Source organism: Pempheris klunzingeri, chromosome 5 (assembly GCF_042242105.1).
Source record: "Pempheris klunzingeri isolate RE-2024b chromosome 5, fPemKlu1.hap1, whole genome shotgun sequence".
Classification (NCBI taxonomy): domain Eukaryota; kingdom Metazoa; phylum Chordata; class Actinopteri; order Acropomatiformes; family Pempheridae; genus Pempheris; species Pempheris klunzingeri.
Genome location: NC_092016.1, coordinates 19,821,841 through 19,838,417, shown reverse-complemented (window position 1 = coordinate 19,838,417; position 16,577 = coordinate 19,821,841). Strand labels below are relative to the sequence as shown.

Genomic DNA, 16,577 nt, shown 5'->3' with positions numbered 1-16,577 from the left:
AGATGCTGCAGACGCGAAGCCATTTGACGTTGAACTTGATCAATCATTATTGATTGGACGCAGACTTTAAATTGGATACACTGTACCATGTTACACAGCCAAGGCTACAACAGAGTGATGACATTAATAGAGGCAAATGCAATGATAATAAAAATGACCGTAATCCTTGAAAGTGGGTGTGATGGGTGGGGGGCATTTCCCCCTCTGCTTTAGCATGACTGCTACGGGGGACCAGGTCAGTAAATATGAAGTGTATCTACTACATTATAATATAATTTACTCATTTTTTCCTGTCAGATATGATTAGGTCAGTACCATATGGCTACATTGATTTCTGATCTGCAGCTCAGAGCAGACTCACCAGCCTCTGCTGCCAGCCTGCCAGCTCGCTATCTGTGTGGTTTTTGTGTACATCATTTTCATGACTGACTGAGGTTGCAGTCCAGGATGATGTAAGCCTGTGTTAATTCAGTGTGGACAGTGCAGGCTTTGTTCTGTGCCCTTTGGTGCTGCACTAGAGCCGTGCAGGGCTCGCTTATGTGACCTCTACCATTGTAGCACGCTGTGAATTTGAAGCTTTGTTTTGCTGCTACAGTTGAATCAAAAAAGGGAAACCAGGCAGTGGAAGAAATAAAGCATTTTCCAGCTTTCCCTTTGGATACTCTTCCTTTAAATTTAGTTTGCATTTTTGCATCATCAAGTTGTTTATTTTCCTTAGTACTCTTGTGACATAATTATCCCGGTAAAGGTTTTATTCAAATATGCAACAGACCTGCTGAAAAAGCTTAACTCTTTTACTTTAATCTTTCGTTTTTTTAAAGCGTCTAAAGATTTGTGAAATGCAAAGGAAGGCCAAGTTGAAGCAGACAGTCTTTGATGTTTGTGCTGCCTTAGTATTGTGTGTCAGTACAAAATGAGATCAAGACAAAGATTTTCACCTTACCCTTTAGTAAAGATGAGATATTCGTCGAGGAAGCCTTTGTGGTTAGACTTAATCAGCGTTTTCACAGTCTCCAACAATAATCAAAAACCACAGGCATAACTAACACAGGATGAGGAGAGTCAGAACCGACTTTGCTCTATTTCCTGACCTATTTGTGGTGAGTCACTGGCATTGTACAGCAGTTGCAAAAGTACAGATTTACTTCATTGACAGCTCTTAACCCACCTTACTCACCTGCTCTTGGGCCCTCTGAGCTTGATATGAATGTATTGGTCTTTGATTTGACAGAATTTGAATGCACTTAATGTTCCTTTTGTTTTCTCTTTAGGTCTCAGCTACCACAAACAGACATTTCATCTGAACGGCATGAATCCACATCCTGTTTCAACTGAATAAGTGCAAACAGTCAGCATACAGTTCACTGCTAACCTTCGGACTGCCCCACATTGACTCCCTTGACCACCGTCCTGTGACATCAGCCAGTCCCTGAAAGGACAGCTTCATTACCCCATCCACCCACCCAATTAGTAGCCAGATGGCGCTTCTGGCCAATCAGATAATGGATGCAAGGATTCTCAGCAGTATGAACGGGAGAGTAGAGCTTTCCCAGTTCTTGAGAATCTCCAATCAAAGCATCGTCTCCCAGGTAAATTCCACCCAGGATGACAACCGCAAGAACAGGAAGTATCCCTGCCCGTTGTGTGGAAAGCGCTTTCGCTTCAACAGCATCCTTTCGCTTCACATGCGCACACACACGGGGGAGAAGCCTTTCAAGTGCCCATACTGCGACCATAGGGCTGCACAGAAGGGCAACCTTAAGATACACCTCCGTACTCACAAGCAAGGCATCCTGGGTAAAGGCCGTGGTCGAATTAGGGAGGAGAATAGGTTGCTTCATGAGCTTGAGGAAAGGGCGATCCTGAGGGACAGGCAGACACGGGCTGGTCATGTTAGCCAGCCGCAAACATCTAATATAATCCAACTTCAAATGCCCCAGCTGTCACAGACTGTCCCAACGCAGCCCCCATTCTTAGCCAACTCTGGTGCTACAGAGAGCCAGCCACATACATCCACATCTCCTACAGTGACTGCCATCCATGATGATCCCATCCAACCCCAGCCCACCGGTTTCCGCTGCTCATTCTGTAAGGGAAAGTTCAGGAAGCAGCAGGAGCTGGAGCGCCACATCAGGATCCTACATAAACCCTATAAATGCACCTTGTGCGAGTTTGCTGCCTCACACGAGGAGGAGCTCATTGGCCACGTTGAGACGACACATATAACTGCTGATACAGGCTCAGGTCAGAAGCCTGCGATGGGCGCCGGCGACAAGCGAAAGCCTGTTGGTGAATTCCCATGTGAGGTGTGCGGCCAGACCTTCAGCCAAGCCTGGTTCCTGAAGGGACACATGAGGAAACACAAGGACTCTTTTGAGCACTGCTGTCAGATCTGTGGCCGTCGTTTCAAGGAACCCTGGTTTCTCAAGAACCACATGAAGGTTCACCTCAATAAGCTCGCTGCTAAGCGTAATCTCCCAACTGAGCATGATACCCCTGCTAACATGAGTAGCCTAACTCAAGAGCACCAGAGCAACCTCTACTCGCAGTACATCTCCCGCATTCACAACAGGTTCCTCACAGCTGAGAGAGCTGACCATCAAGATTATAACCAGATACTTGCCACAGCAGACATGAAGGTCAGGGAGATGTTAGGGAGGATGATTTCCTCTGGTCCAGGCCCTCTGACGGATGCAGAGAGCTCATCTTTATTGGGTTTAAATCATCTCCACCCTCCGCTGAGCTCCACAAGCATGGATTATCTGCAGAAAGTCATCTCGACCAGAGATACACTCAACAGCGGCAGCAGCTACCAAGGCTGGCAGATCATGGCACCAGGGCTGCCTGCTGAGCAGCAAATGTTCAGCCCTAAAGATCAGCAGCAGTGCTCCTCCTACCTGCCTGAGAGGTGTCTCCCTGTGGATGATGGGAAAGTGTGTCTCGGTGACCCAGACACCAAGGCCATCAGCAGTCCCGGCAGCCCAGGCAGCCTGAGTCATCACGGGCCACCAGAGATCATCACAGAGACGGGGAACTCCCACTCTGGCAGTGGACTCGAAAAACGACCACAATCTTCCTCCCCATCCACAGGTAATTCAGTTAAGAAAAGCCCATTGTTATCTGAAGACACTCGATTTTACACATAAAGTTCAGTGTACTTGATACGAGATGTGCTGCTCACCATATGACGATGGGTGGAAAATGTCTTTCATGGCTCTGTCGTTTCAAGAAAATATCCATGATGATGTCAGCTCTAATCAATGACACAATCCAGCAGCATTATGGGAAAAGTAGGATCATGGAGCTTGACCCATAGTGGAAAATAAATGTCATATCATCCTCTGCTGCTTTAATTTGTACCATTCTTTTTTAAAACATTTTTTGGGCATATTACCTTTAAATGGCAGTACAGACGCAGACAGGAAATGTAGGGAGAGAGAGAGAGAGAGAGAGAGAGAGAGAGAGAGATACGGATGACATGAAACAAATGTCCCCGTCTGGATTCAAACGTTGCACTTTACATGGTACATGGTAAGGTTTGACTAAGATGGCTAACATCTACAAACAGACATCGTCACGCTGCAGTAAAAAATCCTCTTAGGTCATCACAGCAAATGTGTGCATCTGACAAGCCTTTCTATATATTTTCTTTTTTCAGAAAATGTAATAGCTGTGTGACAGCTTTGGCCCCGTCTTTTTGCACACATGATGTAGGTGGACATTAAGCGCGGGGTCAGCAACACCACCACAGATATTACTGCCATGCACAAGGACTTTGTCTTCCTTTTAAAGACAATGGCATCATGTTGAATTGTAAGGATAATTAGTACCCTCTATTTTTTATCTGTCACATCCCCACCCCTTGCCTACGGGGGCACAAGATGTTAATGCATGCCATCTGGTGTTTTTAATGATTTGATATATACCACCCAGTGATTTTTATGATTTGATCTACCACCTGGTATTTTTATTGATAGTCTTCTGTTCCACCTGGTGATTTTGGGTGATTTGGCTCTCTGAATAAATGCCTTTCTTGTCATGGCATCCTGCGAACATGTTATCATGAGCCTAAATTACAGCCATAACAGTGTTATTAAGAGAGTAGAACAACAAATCCAAACTTTTGCTCTGTTTCATCATAGCTTATGACTGTGGTGATTCTCTGTTGGGGGACTGCTGTTATGTACATCTAAGTCTGATGCGCTCTTGTGGGATTTGATCCAGTACCCTCTTAAATGTTGGCCGTATAGCAGAGATAAATGGATCAGGTCTAATCTCATTAGATGTTTTGTCTCCATATTGTACACACATACTGGTATCTGCATATTTACATGTAAATACTCTGAGTTTATGGCCAAATCCCTCTCTGGTTGCTCTTTAAGAAACATATTCAAGCTCTATTGTTTTTACTTTCCCTCCTCTCCCCTATCACCAAGACCATACGGTGTCACTTCCAGAAACATTTATGATAGCTGGCTAGCTGAGGATTTGAGTGCACACAGTTCTGGGATGGCACATTCAGTATCAGACTCTAATTTCAGTCAATATTAAGCATGGAAACTAATTCATTGTAAAGGTCAGGCGTCATTGCTTTAGTCAATGATGGATCCGGCAGACTCTCTCTCCCCCTCTCCTCCTCTCCTCTCTGTTCTTAGTCTTGTGTAATGGTAGACTCACTCTGGGGGCTTAGCACCGCATTGTTTAGCTCTGACAATATATCCCAGAGACCTCTGCAGCTGCTCCCTGCGCTCACAATGACAGATTAATTAACACAATCACACGCTGCTGGCCCTGGCTCAACACACAGGTCTGCTGCGGGACAGATAGGTAAATCCTACACATATGGAGAACACGCACCACTTGATGAGGGTTTAATAACAGGGATAAGTTTTTTCGGAGGTGGGGGGTTGTAACTGATCAAGTCTGTCTGTCTGGATGGCTGGACGTGGAGGAAGAGAGAGGGAGAGAGAGTTTTCTAATTCAGGAGAGCGGAGATGCTGAGGAAGAATTACCACTGCCAGATGTTCAGCTTGAGGAACATTGATTAGTCCAGAATTACTGGCTGCATTATTCATAGTCAGCCTATGGTGGTCATGAAGTTATTGATGTTCTCAATATGGATAGCAAATATAGTACAGTCATGGCTGTCAGAGTGAGAGACGGCTCCTTTGCTTGATACATCCAGATACAGTGCTGGATTTAGATTTTTAACTGCAAATACCCGGCATCTTAAATTAGAAATCACGCTTTAGATTTCAAAAGAAGGCGTGTGCTACGAATTACTTCTCTCAATATCTCATCAGGGCAGATTTGAAAATGCACTTTGACTTTAATTATGATCTGAGATTAAGAATAACGACTCTTCTTAAAATGATAAACTAATGAAGGGTGCATGCTTCAGGCCTCTGACCTACATTGGACCAGTTAGATCCAGGCTCAGAATAAAAAACATGCCCAGCAAACATAAAATGCTCTGACAGTTATTAATTAGTCCCATTCAATACTCTTAACCTCAAGGTCAATGAGCAAACACCATGTAATGATGTTGTCCCCACATGTGTTTTGTCCCTTATTCCCTGCTTTTACACTTCTTTTTACTGTAAGCGTTAACAGCTAAGAGAGCCTGAAATGATAAGCGCCTGTAAAACTGTTAATGGTAATATGAGCAGAGGTTTACCCAGAAACAGAGATAAAGCAGGCTGCTGTACAGAGTATCACTTTTCATTTGGCCGTTCCGGTTACATCAGTCTATTCTTTGTGATTGCTGACAGTAAAAGCATCTTTTAACTGAACGGGTCCTTATCTAGCTCGCTCCTGTGTCGGGCTTAACAAATTCAGCTCTTATTCAGAGATCAGAGTCAGGCTGACTGGTTTGTCTAAACTGATTACCTGTTGGCTTTTCCGTCTCCCTCTCACTTCTGTCTTTTAATCCTCTTTTTAATTATTATTGCAGATATGAGGCTCAAATTAAGCTCAAAATGCTTGTTTTCCTAGCATGCAGATAAAAAGATTTACCCAGGGAGTTCTGAACACCTGCCTTGAAATATTGTTCCACCGTCTCCTGAATGCCATTTGGCTTAATTGACTTGGAAACGTCCCAAATGCGTCATTGACTATGTGGTCTAATTAATATTAATAATATATGCTATTATAAACATCAAAGAACATCTGGTGCCCCTGTTTTTCTCACCAGTCTTGTGTGTGACTCCCTCGCTCTCACTCTGTTTCATCTTAAACCAAACCAGCCACCATGTATCTCTGCTTTGCATTTCAGGTGCTTGATTGCATATATAGAAAGAGCCAAAGCCCCACTGTATATGGAGTTTGATATCTACAATATAACTGCCAAATGCCTGTGTAAGCATAGTATGTGAGCCCGTGATTGCATTGACGGTGATGTATGGCTGTAAATCTTAAAGCCTATTTCCATATGAAATGAATCACTTGTCCAAACCCAGCTGCATGCTTTTTCCATAGACACGGCTCACTTGAAACATTTATTTATTTATTTACCTTTTTCCTCTGCCTTGTGCATCCAGTAAGGGCGGATAACTCATACGCATCACTTCATTAGATGCTCTGTGTTAGGTGAGAGAGGCTGGGGTTTGTAATGATGCAGTAATTGGAGTTTTGGTTGATAAATCTAAGCTCTAAAATTACTCCCCTCACATAATGTGAGCCTTGGCAGTGTAAGTAAATCTTAAACTGATTAAGTTAGCATGAACCAGGCAATCACAAAGATGGCACCCATCCAAAGGAAGAGAAAAAAGGCAGAGTCTTCAGTCTTTGTGTTGTTTTACCACTCTCATATAGGCTGGCAAATGGGTTTAGGAAGGTCCACGCTGCAAGATGAGGTCAGATATATGTGTTTTCTGCATTTGGAGCTGACCGGTAATGTCATCGTAATTTAAGCCACAGAATAATTGAGATATATGGCGTGTCTGAAAGAGTTCCATTAAGCTGTTTTGATTTTTTTGTCTGTTACTGGAGACAAGGGTGTGGCACAGTTGAAGTCTCTTTCCCGCTCTTGCACGCCCACGCGCGTTGCCACACACATTCAGTGTATGCAGCCATCAAATCAAACATACTGTACACACATGCATGCACACAAACACATGCTCGGTACAAAGAGGGGTGATGGTCCTCAGATGAAGGACACGAATTTGCCATTTCAGCAGCGATTTTTCAATTTCATTAGGTTCAGCTCTATTTGATTAACATGTGGGTGTTATTTTATGGTTTTGTACATTTGAAGTAGTACAATACAGCCGTCTTTTTACTACTGTTCAGCTCGCGAAGGTGGTTTTTCTATTAAAGTTGGAAAAAAAGTAAAGTAACAACTACAGATCATTAGATTTAGATTTACCTCAGAGAATTACCTCAGGGTCAGATCTTGAGGTGTATGAAATTGATATTTCTCTGGTGGGGATGAATCACTGTTGTAACTCAGATATTAGTCCATTAAAGAAGAACAATAAGGCATCAATATGCATAGAATTAAATTAATGGTGGTGGGTTTATCTCTCTATCCCAGACGCATCCCTAAAAGACACAGTATAATATATGACCTGACCTTCAAATGCCAGGAGAGTGTTGGGCAATAAACTGCCAATATTTGTGGCTTAATGGCGTCGGATGACTTTTACTGTAATTGGAATGGCAGCGAAACAGCTGGGCTGTTTAAAGACAGTGCAAGGCTGAGGTCTCAGACAATCACTAACTCAAAATGCTCACAGGGAGTGTGTTTAACCCTGGAGGGACTTTCTGTGATGGCTATAAGGATTGAACTGTAGGTAAACAGAGGGAAGAAGACATTTAAAATAACTTCAATTAAAAGTTATGGCAAGTGGGATCAAATGTCATTTCCTCATGGATATTTTTCACTTGCTAAAAGGAGAAAAATTACCCTTTGTCATTCACCACAATAATACACTTTGTACTTTTTGAATAATGGTCTCATCACACCATTTTTCAAGTTTGAAGCAAAAATAAACCCAGCTACAGTACATGCTGCGGTTAATCAGAACTGCTCACATGTTGGACTTCGTTATTTTTGACTGGGAAACCCACTTACTGGTTTTGATGGAATGAGGTTCTTGTCTGCGACATCTGCCTTGTTCTAGTTGCTTTAAATTTCACTGTTTATTATTTCTGGAAGAATCTTGTTTGGTGTTAACATCTTTGGGTGTATTTATTGCACATGGTGGTGGCGTCCATACTGTAAAATGATGGATCACTGGAGCTGAAAGCTGATTACAAGCTTGATTTACTGCAGGGCAGCGCTTAAATCATTCAACTCAGCCTGGTGTGGGATTGCAACATTTTTCATGTTTAGACAACGGTTGTTGGTACATACATTTCTCAGAGCAAAATGCTCAGTATGCCTCTTATACGCAGAGTTTCCTAATTCGATTTGGATTGTATTATGATTTTGCTATTGTTGTCTGTGTTAGGTGAGAAAGTCTACAGGTGTCCACTCTCGAGTGACTACACCGCTGCACAGACAGCCTCCCTCGGCTTCCATCTGGATCGCTACCACTTCCCCCACTGGCAAAACAGCAGGGATCTTTCTTCTCCACTGCAGCCCACCAGCAGCAGCTCCAGCCCCAACCCCAACCCCAAGCTCAGACCCAGATCCAGAGATGACTGGAGCCCTGCTGCGGCCCACTACCTTGGTCTGGAGAGCCACAGTGAAAACGCCCTGCTCATCAGCAAGCAGTCCGACCTCACTGACAAAGATGCAGGTGTAGACGGCTCTTTATCTGCTTTAACCAGGAAGTCCCAGTATGAGCCTTTAGATTTGTCTGTCAGGCCAGAGTCTGTCATGTCTCATTCAGCCATGTCTCCTGCTGTACTGGCACAGATGTCTGGCGTTTTTAGTAATGGACTCTCCTCCTCCATTACCCGCCGGCTGCAAAGTTACTCTAATGCCGCAGCCGAACTCAGTGTGAAACCCGCATTTCAGTGTGACCTTTTGGTGCAGGGAACAAAAGAAGAGATGAACGCACAGAATGCAGGCTCCACAGGGCACGACGGTGAAGGTGAATATGAGAAATCCGAGCAAGGGAGGGAGGACGAAAATGACGATGCTGCCAAGTGGAAGATGCTGAAAAATAATGTCCTCAAGCCAGAGGAGCTGGGACAGCAGGCAGACGCTGATTTCCAGAGCCCTGGCGAGAAGAGGCAAGACAAGCCAGGACCTTGGGGCAGAGCTGTGGCTGAATCTCCCATCTCTTCTCTGGAAAACTTGACTCCTGGAGAGCCTGATCAGCTCCAGCACCAGGGCGGCCTGCTTTCCTTCCTCAGGTCCCAGGGGAGCCTGAGCGGCACACCTGCCAGCGCGCACAAAGCCAGTCTGAACGGTGGGGGGGACATGGAGAAAGATGTTGCATCAGGTGAGCATCACCTTATATATCATATATGTTGTATGCAGCTGTCACTGTTATCAAGATGTAGCGAGGACCTCCTTTACATTTGAAGGTATGTATTGCCATCTAGTGGTCAAAGGCTGACCCTTTTTTTTTTTCACTCATCTTGTTATTTCCTTTCAGATGCTCTGTACCACCCCATCCAAACGTGTTAGACCACTGCAGATGGTGGAAGAACAATATTACAAGTGGTTGACTTAGTTCTATATTTAAGTGGCTGACTAGCATACTGGTTCTACTTTTTTTGTTTTTAATCTGTGCTTGACACTGTCACGAGGATGCTGCTATAGAAATCCGAAAAAAGTTTTTGTCAGTATCTCAGCCCTCATCACCTAACAGAGTAAGTGTGAAGTATGAGTGTGAGTGTGTGAATAAATCATGCCAATTACAAACAACACACTCCCCTTATACTTAGAGCACTTACGTTTTTTTTCTCTCTCGCCTGATCTTATCTTGAATCTCAAATAAGGGCTAAAGAAGACACAGGTGTGTGGCACTGATTACCCCTACACTTTGAAGGATGATATAATCTCCTTGTGTGATAGGTTACAAATCGCCCAAGCCAATGGAGCCCACTGATGGAGAGGCTTAAGCTCTTGTGCTGGTGTGATATGCTTGCTGAGTGCAGATTTAATAATGCTGTCTCTCAGGAGAGGGAATCCAACAGCTGGGGTCTTTGATATGCATGTATTATGAGTGCAACATGATACACCTTCCCTCTGATCCCCCTCTTATTCAGAAACTCAATATGTTCATGTGAAAGACAGGAAAGTGCCTGTCAACTCCATTAGGGATTAACATCTGTTCCCTTTCTTTATGATTCTAACAGCAAGATGTAGTTTTCTATTTGATTGTACAGATGGTTATTATAATATGCCGAAAAGCGCCCTCCTCTTCAACTCCTGTCATAGCTGTCACAGTGTTAATGTGTCTTTTTTGCTCTTACTGTTTATGCCATTTGAATTTTAAAAAAAAATTGAGATTTGGAAAAGCCGTTGTCTTCAAGCAAACCTCATGTCCAAGAACAACTGGCATCATTAAACCTTTTTTTACAGCATATTTTACTCTGTTTATTGCTTCTGCTTTTCAGCAATCTGATCAATGTATCCTTTCCAGGAGTTATTTCAAGCATCCCTTGCCTTTTGTTTGTTGCAGATTGATCCTCCATATTTTTTCCCCTCTCCCTGAGGAAGTAGATGCCAAAGACACAATAAACACCTGTCAGTCAAACTGGACATTGAGACGGGTAACTGACATTGAGAGTCCATTGAGTGTCCTCTAAAACTGAACTAAGCAGGTGGCCCGGCAGCCTGTCCTGTCTGCAGTGCTGACCAGGTGGCTTTGTCATGGGGCTGTCTCCTGTTGCCCCCATCCTCTCCATACTGTATGGCACGTCGAGTGGCATGGTGACATATTGCTGGGCAGTTTGGACATGGAGTGATGTGTTTGTGATGACAGTTCAGGTCGGCTCCAATGTGCCAGCAGTGGTAATTGGCCAGATGGTGACCTCTGGTTGAACCTGTCTGCATGCTCATTAGTCTCACTGAGCCCTCCCTTGTGTTTTAAACAGAATCTCTCATCTCTGCACTGCTCAGACCCAACCACTAGATGGCAACATTTACCACTCTAACAAATGAAGCTGCTGTAAAGCTTCTGAATATTTCTCCACCAGGTATTTTGGCATGCTTTTATATTTCACAGGCACAATTTGGACAAATGTTTTTGTGAACACAGTCATGTGACGCCATGAATGCCTCGAGGCTTAGAGTGTTGACCAGATTTTGAACCAGTTAACCAGTCAACTAAACCAGCCATCTTTTGTGTGACATCAGATCAGGCCTCTCTCAGACGCATGAGAACAAGTGAATATGAGAAGATCGATAAAGAAAGGATTAAGAATGAAAGAACAACAGAGGACAGAGGGAAAGAAAAGGCCCTGATTTGAAAGGTTGAAAGGGGTGAGTCATTATCTCATTGTCTGACCTCTGCATACCCTCCGCGGAGAGGGTGACAGAGAGCGAGAGAAAAAGGAGAGAGAAAAGGAGCGAGAAAGATCACCATAGATGGAGATAGATGGAGCGACAGCGAGGTGAAAGAGGAGCGGTAGTACGGCTGTCTCCATGAGCAGATGTCGTTTGAGGGCAGCGAGAGGGCACCGCGGCCTGCCTTTGTGCCGTGCTTCTCCCCATAGAGATAATGAAGGGTGGAGCACTGGGAAGGATGTGCAGTCATCACTCACTGTCTGTGTGCCATCAGAGCTCAGGCCTGTGTCATCCGTCACCATTCAGCTCCTCTGGCCCCCGTCGGCCCCGCCACTGTCATCATGGTCATTATCTCAGCCTGTGACACACAACACACTCAGCACACAAACACACGTACACACGCACAGAGGAATACATGTGTGCAGGTGCAAACATATAGGTGTGTTAAACCTCACACAGATATCCACTTATAGAGGAGAGTTTGGTTTGGCATATTTGGATATATATGCTGTTATATGTGAGTTTTAAGACCAATATCAAAATAAAACCTTTTGGTATTTGACTTTTTGGTGCATTATGTATAGAAATATAACAAGGTTTTTCTTTAGAACCTTTTGCCCATCCTGCAACAGCAACCAGGTTTCTCAAATATTAAATGCTGGCTAAACACAACCCATACAAGAACTTTGCGCAAGTCTAAAATTAACAAAATTGTTATTTAAATCAGTAAGTATTTGTTTTTAAAGAATTCAGAATGAAGAAAACAACTCTGACCAAAGGTTTAAAGCCAGCTCGTGATATTTGACACTTTTCAATACTCAAATCGCACAAATTATGCACTTAAAGGAATAATTTGACATTTTTGGAAATATGCTCTATTTCTCCTTTCCTGCTGAGAGTTAGATGAGAAGATGCCACTCTGATGTCTGTTGTTCGGACATGAAGCCACAGCCAGGGGAAGGTTAGCTTAGCTAGCAACAGGGAAACAGTCTGAAAGTTAAAAAAAAAACCTGCTAGCTCGTCTAAAGCTCACTAATATGTAAATCCAAGAGTAAAAGCAACACATTGTGGTTTTATAGAGAGGCATGCACAGCTTGCAGTTGCAGCAAATACAAGTGGTCAAACAATCAAAGTTGCAGCTCAGATGAACTTTTTTGAAAGGATCAAATAATACACCCAAACAGTCCATTTTAAACATGGACCACAGCGACTTCCTGGTTCATCGTTCACCTAGCGTACTAGCTATTCTTGATTATTATTGTAGGTATGCTCACTTTAAGTTTAACCCCCAGACAGTGAGATAGTGTGGCTGAACTGTTAGCCTCCCAATAACTGATTGTCTGACTGCCCGTGTTTCTTGGCACTTGGTTTCTAGATCCAAGATGAAATAAACCAGAATTGTCCTTAAATACAGTCCAATGTCAGTATCATACAGAGTCAAAGTCAGTAATCACTCATTCTGTTTTCCTTTCTTCACTCTTTCTCTCAGCGCCACACAATCCCACCCCTCTCATTTCCTGTCCTGTCTATTTGTGCATCCGTGCTTGTGTACATGTGTAGGAGTGTCTGTGTGTGTGTGTGTGTGTGCGCGTGCGCTTGTGCGTTTATGTGAGTGTGAGTGTGTCTGGCTGTTCTAAAGCTGTAGCTCGAGCAGCCTATGAATGGAGGATCATGTGGTGAAGAGATGGATGGCTCGGAGCCCACTGCTGTCTCCTCTAATTGTAAAATATTAGTTACATTAGACTCTGGCTTGTGATTAATGGAACTTATTTGGAGGTTGCCCTCTCTAGGACCTCCCCTCTCCTCTGGTGGGAGGGAAGAAAGCACAGCAGACCCAGGGAGGCGAGGAGGGGGAGAAAGAAAGGCGACAGAGGCAGAGAGGGGACGACAAGCAGGGCAACAAGCGACTGATGTAGACGCGAGACCTTTTGGCATATTTTTAACTGACTTATTCAAAGTGTAATAGGCTACAGGAGTGTTCACAACATCTGAGTGCATTCACATGATTTTAACAAGATTGAGGGACATCTGTTCAGTCGCTCAAGTCACAATGGATGTGTACGATTTGGGAAAGTGGGATGACAGTTTCACAGTTCCCTTACGTGCAAGGTTACAAATAAAACATTTAAAAAAAGAACTCAGGAACGCAGTTTGAAAAATGCAGAGAAGAATCAGAGATAGTTATCTTTACTGTCCACTCTGATTCTCTGTTTTTCCACTTCCATTGATTGAGGCTGGGGTAAGTAAGTAAATAAGTCAGACAGGTGGAATTTAACAAACTACTCTGTACCTGGATTTTGACAAAACTTTTCTTTTACTGTTGTTCCTCACAGGCAGCTTCCCCTCCCTTCCTAACTCTCTAAACTCTCTCTCTCTCTCTCTCTCTCTCTCTCTCTCTCTCTCTCTCTCTCTCTCTCTCTCTCACACACACACACACACACACACACAATACCCTCTGTGCCATCCTGATGATATTCAGATGTGTCAGGCCTCATCCTCTCTCTGACTGGTGTGTGAATGTCGATGTGTGTCCTTTACGGCCATCAGGTTATTATACACCAACAGATGGAGCATTACCTTTTATTGCTCACACCTTCTGTGAGTTTTCCCACTTTTCCCCCCAAAAACACCTTTTTTATGTAGATGTGAAAGCGAGTGTTCAGCTGCCTACAGCTGTCTCGGCTCTGATGAGGAGCAAATAGAGAGGAAGAGGCGAGGGTGGGGTGAAAAAGCTGAGACAGCCCTCAGTTTTTGGGAAGTGATGTCAAATGACATCAGCACATAATGGTTTACTGTAACCATGAATCACAGAAAAGCACATTGAAGTGTTAGACAGAGGGGAAAAGAGACAGTCATTATATGAGGTAACATCTCAAAAATAGCACAGCAGTGAACAAGGACACATGGCTGTCTAGGTAGACAGGTAAATGAGTCAACCAGCGCAGTGTTTGTTTTGATCTTAGCAACACCTTCAGGCTTTGGTGTCATGCTGATTTTTATTGAGGTCAGATAAACTTCTGGAAGTTATTAATGGCATGTTTTATTGCTTGTATCTTAAGGGTACACTCTGTGCTGTGTCATGTAGGTTCACATTTCTGTAGTGGAGTTATGTAGCTGGCGCTAAAGAGGGGGACAGACAGGAAGTTTTGGCATGCCTTGCGTCCCAGCTGCAGACGTCTGTCATTCCTCAACTCACCACTTGTGTGTGTGTTTATTTGTCTATGTGTGTGTGTGTGTGTATGTGAGTGTCATGGAAGGGGGGGGGTGGGGGGGGTTAGGCTGTGTTTGTGTTGTGAGCAGGAAATGTGTTACAATGAATAAGAACTTGCTGGCCTTTCTTATAAAAACCTGTCAGCCCATGAACTGTCACAGTTTTCTGGTAAAGCTGGAGTGTTACAAAGTGCAAATTGTTATTATGAGGCCACATCAATGTCACAGTTCAGTCACTTTAGTTTTATTTATTTATTTTGTTACATTTTTCTGACTTTAGCACCTTGTGTGCAGCTTTATTCCCCTCTCTGGCATTTCATTGGTTCAGAGAAAATATTTAATTTCTCACCTGCCAACATCTGGTTCAGAATACTGACCTGCCAAAAATTGTATTTGATACCCAGAATTATAAACACTCAATCTCACCACACTCATTTTCACAAAGCTCTCTCATGAACAGAAACCTGTACTGTGAGAAACATTCACTGAAGTTTTGTCTAGAGCCAGAGCAGATGGCCTGTTTTAATTTGATTGGCTCACAGCGGTCAGCTGGGTTTGAATGCGGGCAAACAGTAAAAACAGTCAAATGTCATCATCTCAGAAATCATCCAGTTGGAGCTGATTTCCATTTAAAAGACATTCATTGCTACATTTGGCATTCGCCATTCTAGACAGGGTGAAGAGATTACATTCCTTCACACTGTATCACTTTTAAGTCCATTTTCTTTGTCTTCTTTGTTTCTCTCTCAGCTCGGAAGCCATTCCAGTGCAGGTACTGCCCCTACAGTGCCTCCCAGAAAGGCAACCTGAAGACCCACGTCCTCTGCGTCCACCGCAAACCCTTTGACAACAGCCTCTACCCGGACCGCCGCCTCCGACGCTCACACACGCCCCAGAGGCCCTCCAGATTGCCTCCGAGCATCACGGGAGATAATCGTGTGCCAGGGAGAGACCAGATTGGCATGACATCACTCTGTGGGACTTGATGTTGTCATGGCAACAGCAGATACTGACAGTTATGATTATTGTTTTAGCTTCACCTCGAAGGGGTTAGGATGATTGAGATTGTTAAAAAAAAATGTTAACAACCAACCTTGATGTACATTCCAGTGTTTACTTGAAGAGCCACAGTACGTATTTATCTGTAGCAAAGAAGCTGCCTATAATAATAAAGTCCATTGTGATGTGAAAGTGTAGCGAGGGTATTTAGTGCCGTTCATTTTGTCGAAAGTGTCCAAACGATTTACTTGTGTTTACATGCATCTATCAGTTCAACACTTGTCTGATACGGAGAATGTACCGTGCCTGCCCAAAGCACTTGTTCTTTCATCCAGTAAATACCCTGTGTTACATTTTTGTAAATATCGCTCGATTTCCCTTCCAGTCCAGAAGTCTTGTCTATCTGTCAGGATATGGTGCCAGATGTTCGGGCTTTAATCGCGGCAGATGTAATGAAGTAGAATGTTGCACATCGGAGCTTCCATTTGTTCTGGATTCCACTCCAGGGAGAAAGCCTCTCTCACATATAATTATTGCCCATTAACTCCTATGCTTCATGCCCTCGTGCTGGAACAATGCTCAATTAAGGGGAACCAAGGAAATGGGAAAACTGCAGAGATTCATTGATAGTACATTCAAATTCTTTCTTTCTTTTTTTTTTTTACTTTTACTTTTTTTGTAAATTGAGTGGAACAGCCCATGTGTGTATGTACCAGATCTGCCCACTGGTGTAAAATAGGCCCGGTCGACACGGCTACTGTATGCTGCTACAGCCACGTATGGTAATTTTAGCATGATCTGAGCCGCCTCAGCCTCCCGTGCCAAAAGTCTGCCTGTACACCCAGAGATCACCTTGGGCAGCTGTGTGCCTGTTCAGCCGGGGCCTTGTAGCCACAGCGATGTGACTTTGACTGACAGTCGGCCTGACAACTCCATTCATGCGCCACCTGCTAGCTGT

The 16,577-nt window shown here is 43.8% G+C and overlaps 2 protein-coding genes across 2 annotated transcripts; both read left to right on the top strand.

The window, feature by feature from the left end:
• The first annotated feature begins 214 nt into the window (after window positions 1-214).
• Window positions 215-8,951, top strand: LOC139201284 (zinc finger protein 536-like). Its single transcript, XM_070830559.1, has 5 exons — window positions 215-235; window positions 346-408; window positions 1,437-3,090; window positions 8,454-8,744; window positions 8,881-8,951. The coding sequence occupies exons 1-5, from the start codon at window positions 215-217 to the stop codon at window positions 8,949-8,951; spliced, it is 2,100 nt and encodes a 699-aa protein (XP_070686660.1).
• A 38-nt stretch (window positions 8,952-8,989) lies between these two features.
• On the top strand, window positions 8,990-15,739 carry LOC139201962 (uncharacterized). Its single transcript, XM_070831412.1, has 2 exons — window positions 8,990-9,395; window positions 15,371-15,739. The coding sequence occupies exons 1-2, from the start codon at window positions 8,999-9,001 to the stop codon at window positions 15,604-15,606; spliced, it is 633 nt and encodes a 210-aa protein (XP_070687513.1). The 5' UTR covers window positions 8,990-8,998; the 3' UTR covers window positions 15,607-15,739.
• The last annotated feature ends 838 nt before the right edge of the window (window positions 15,740-16,577 follow it).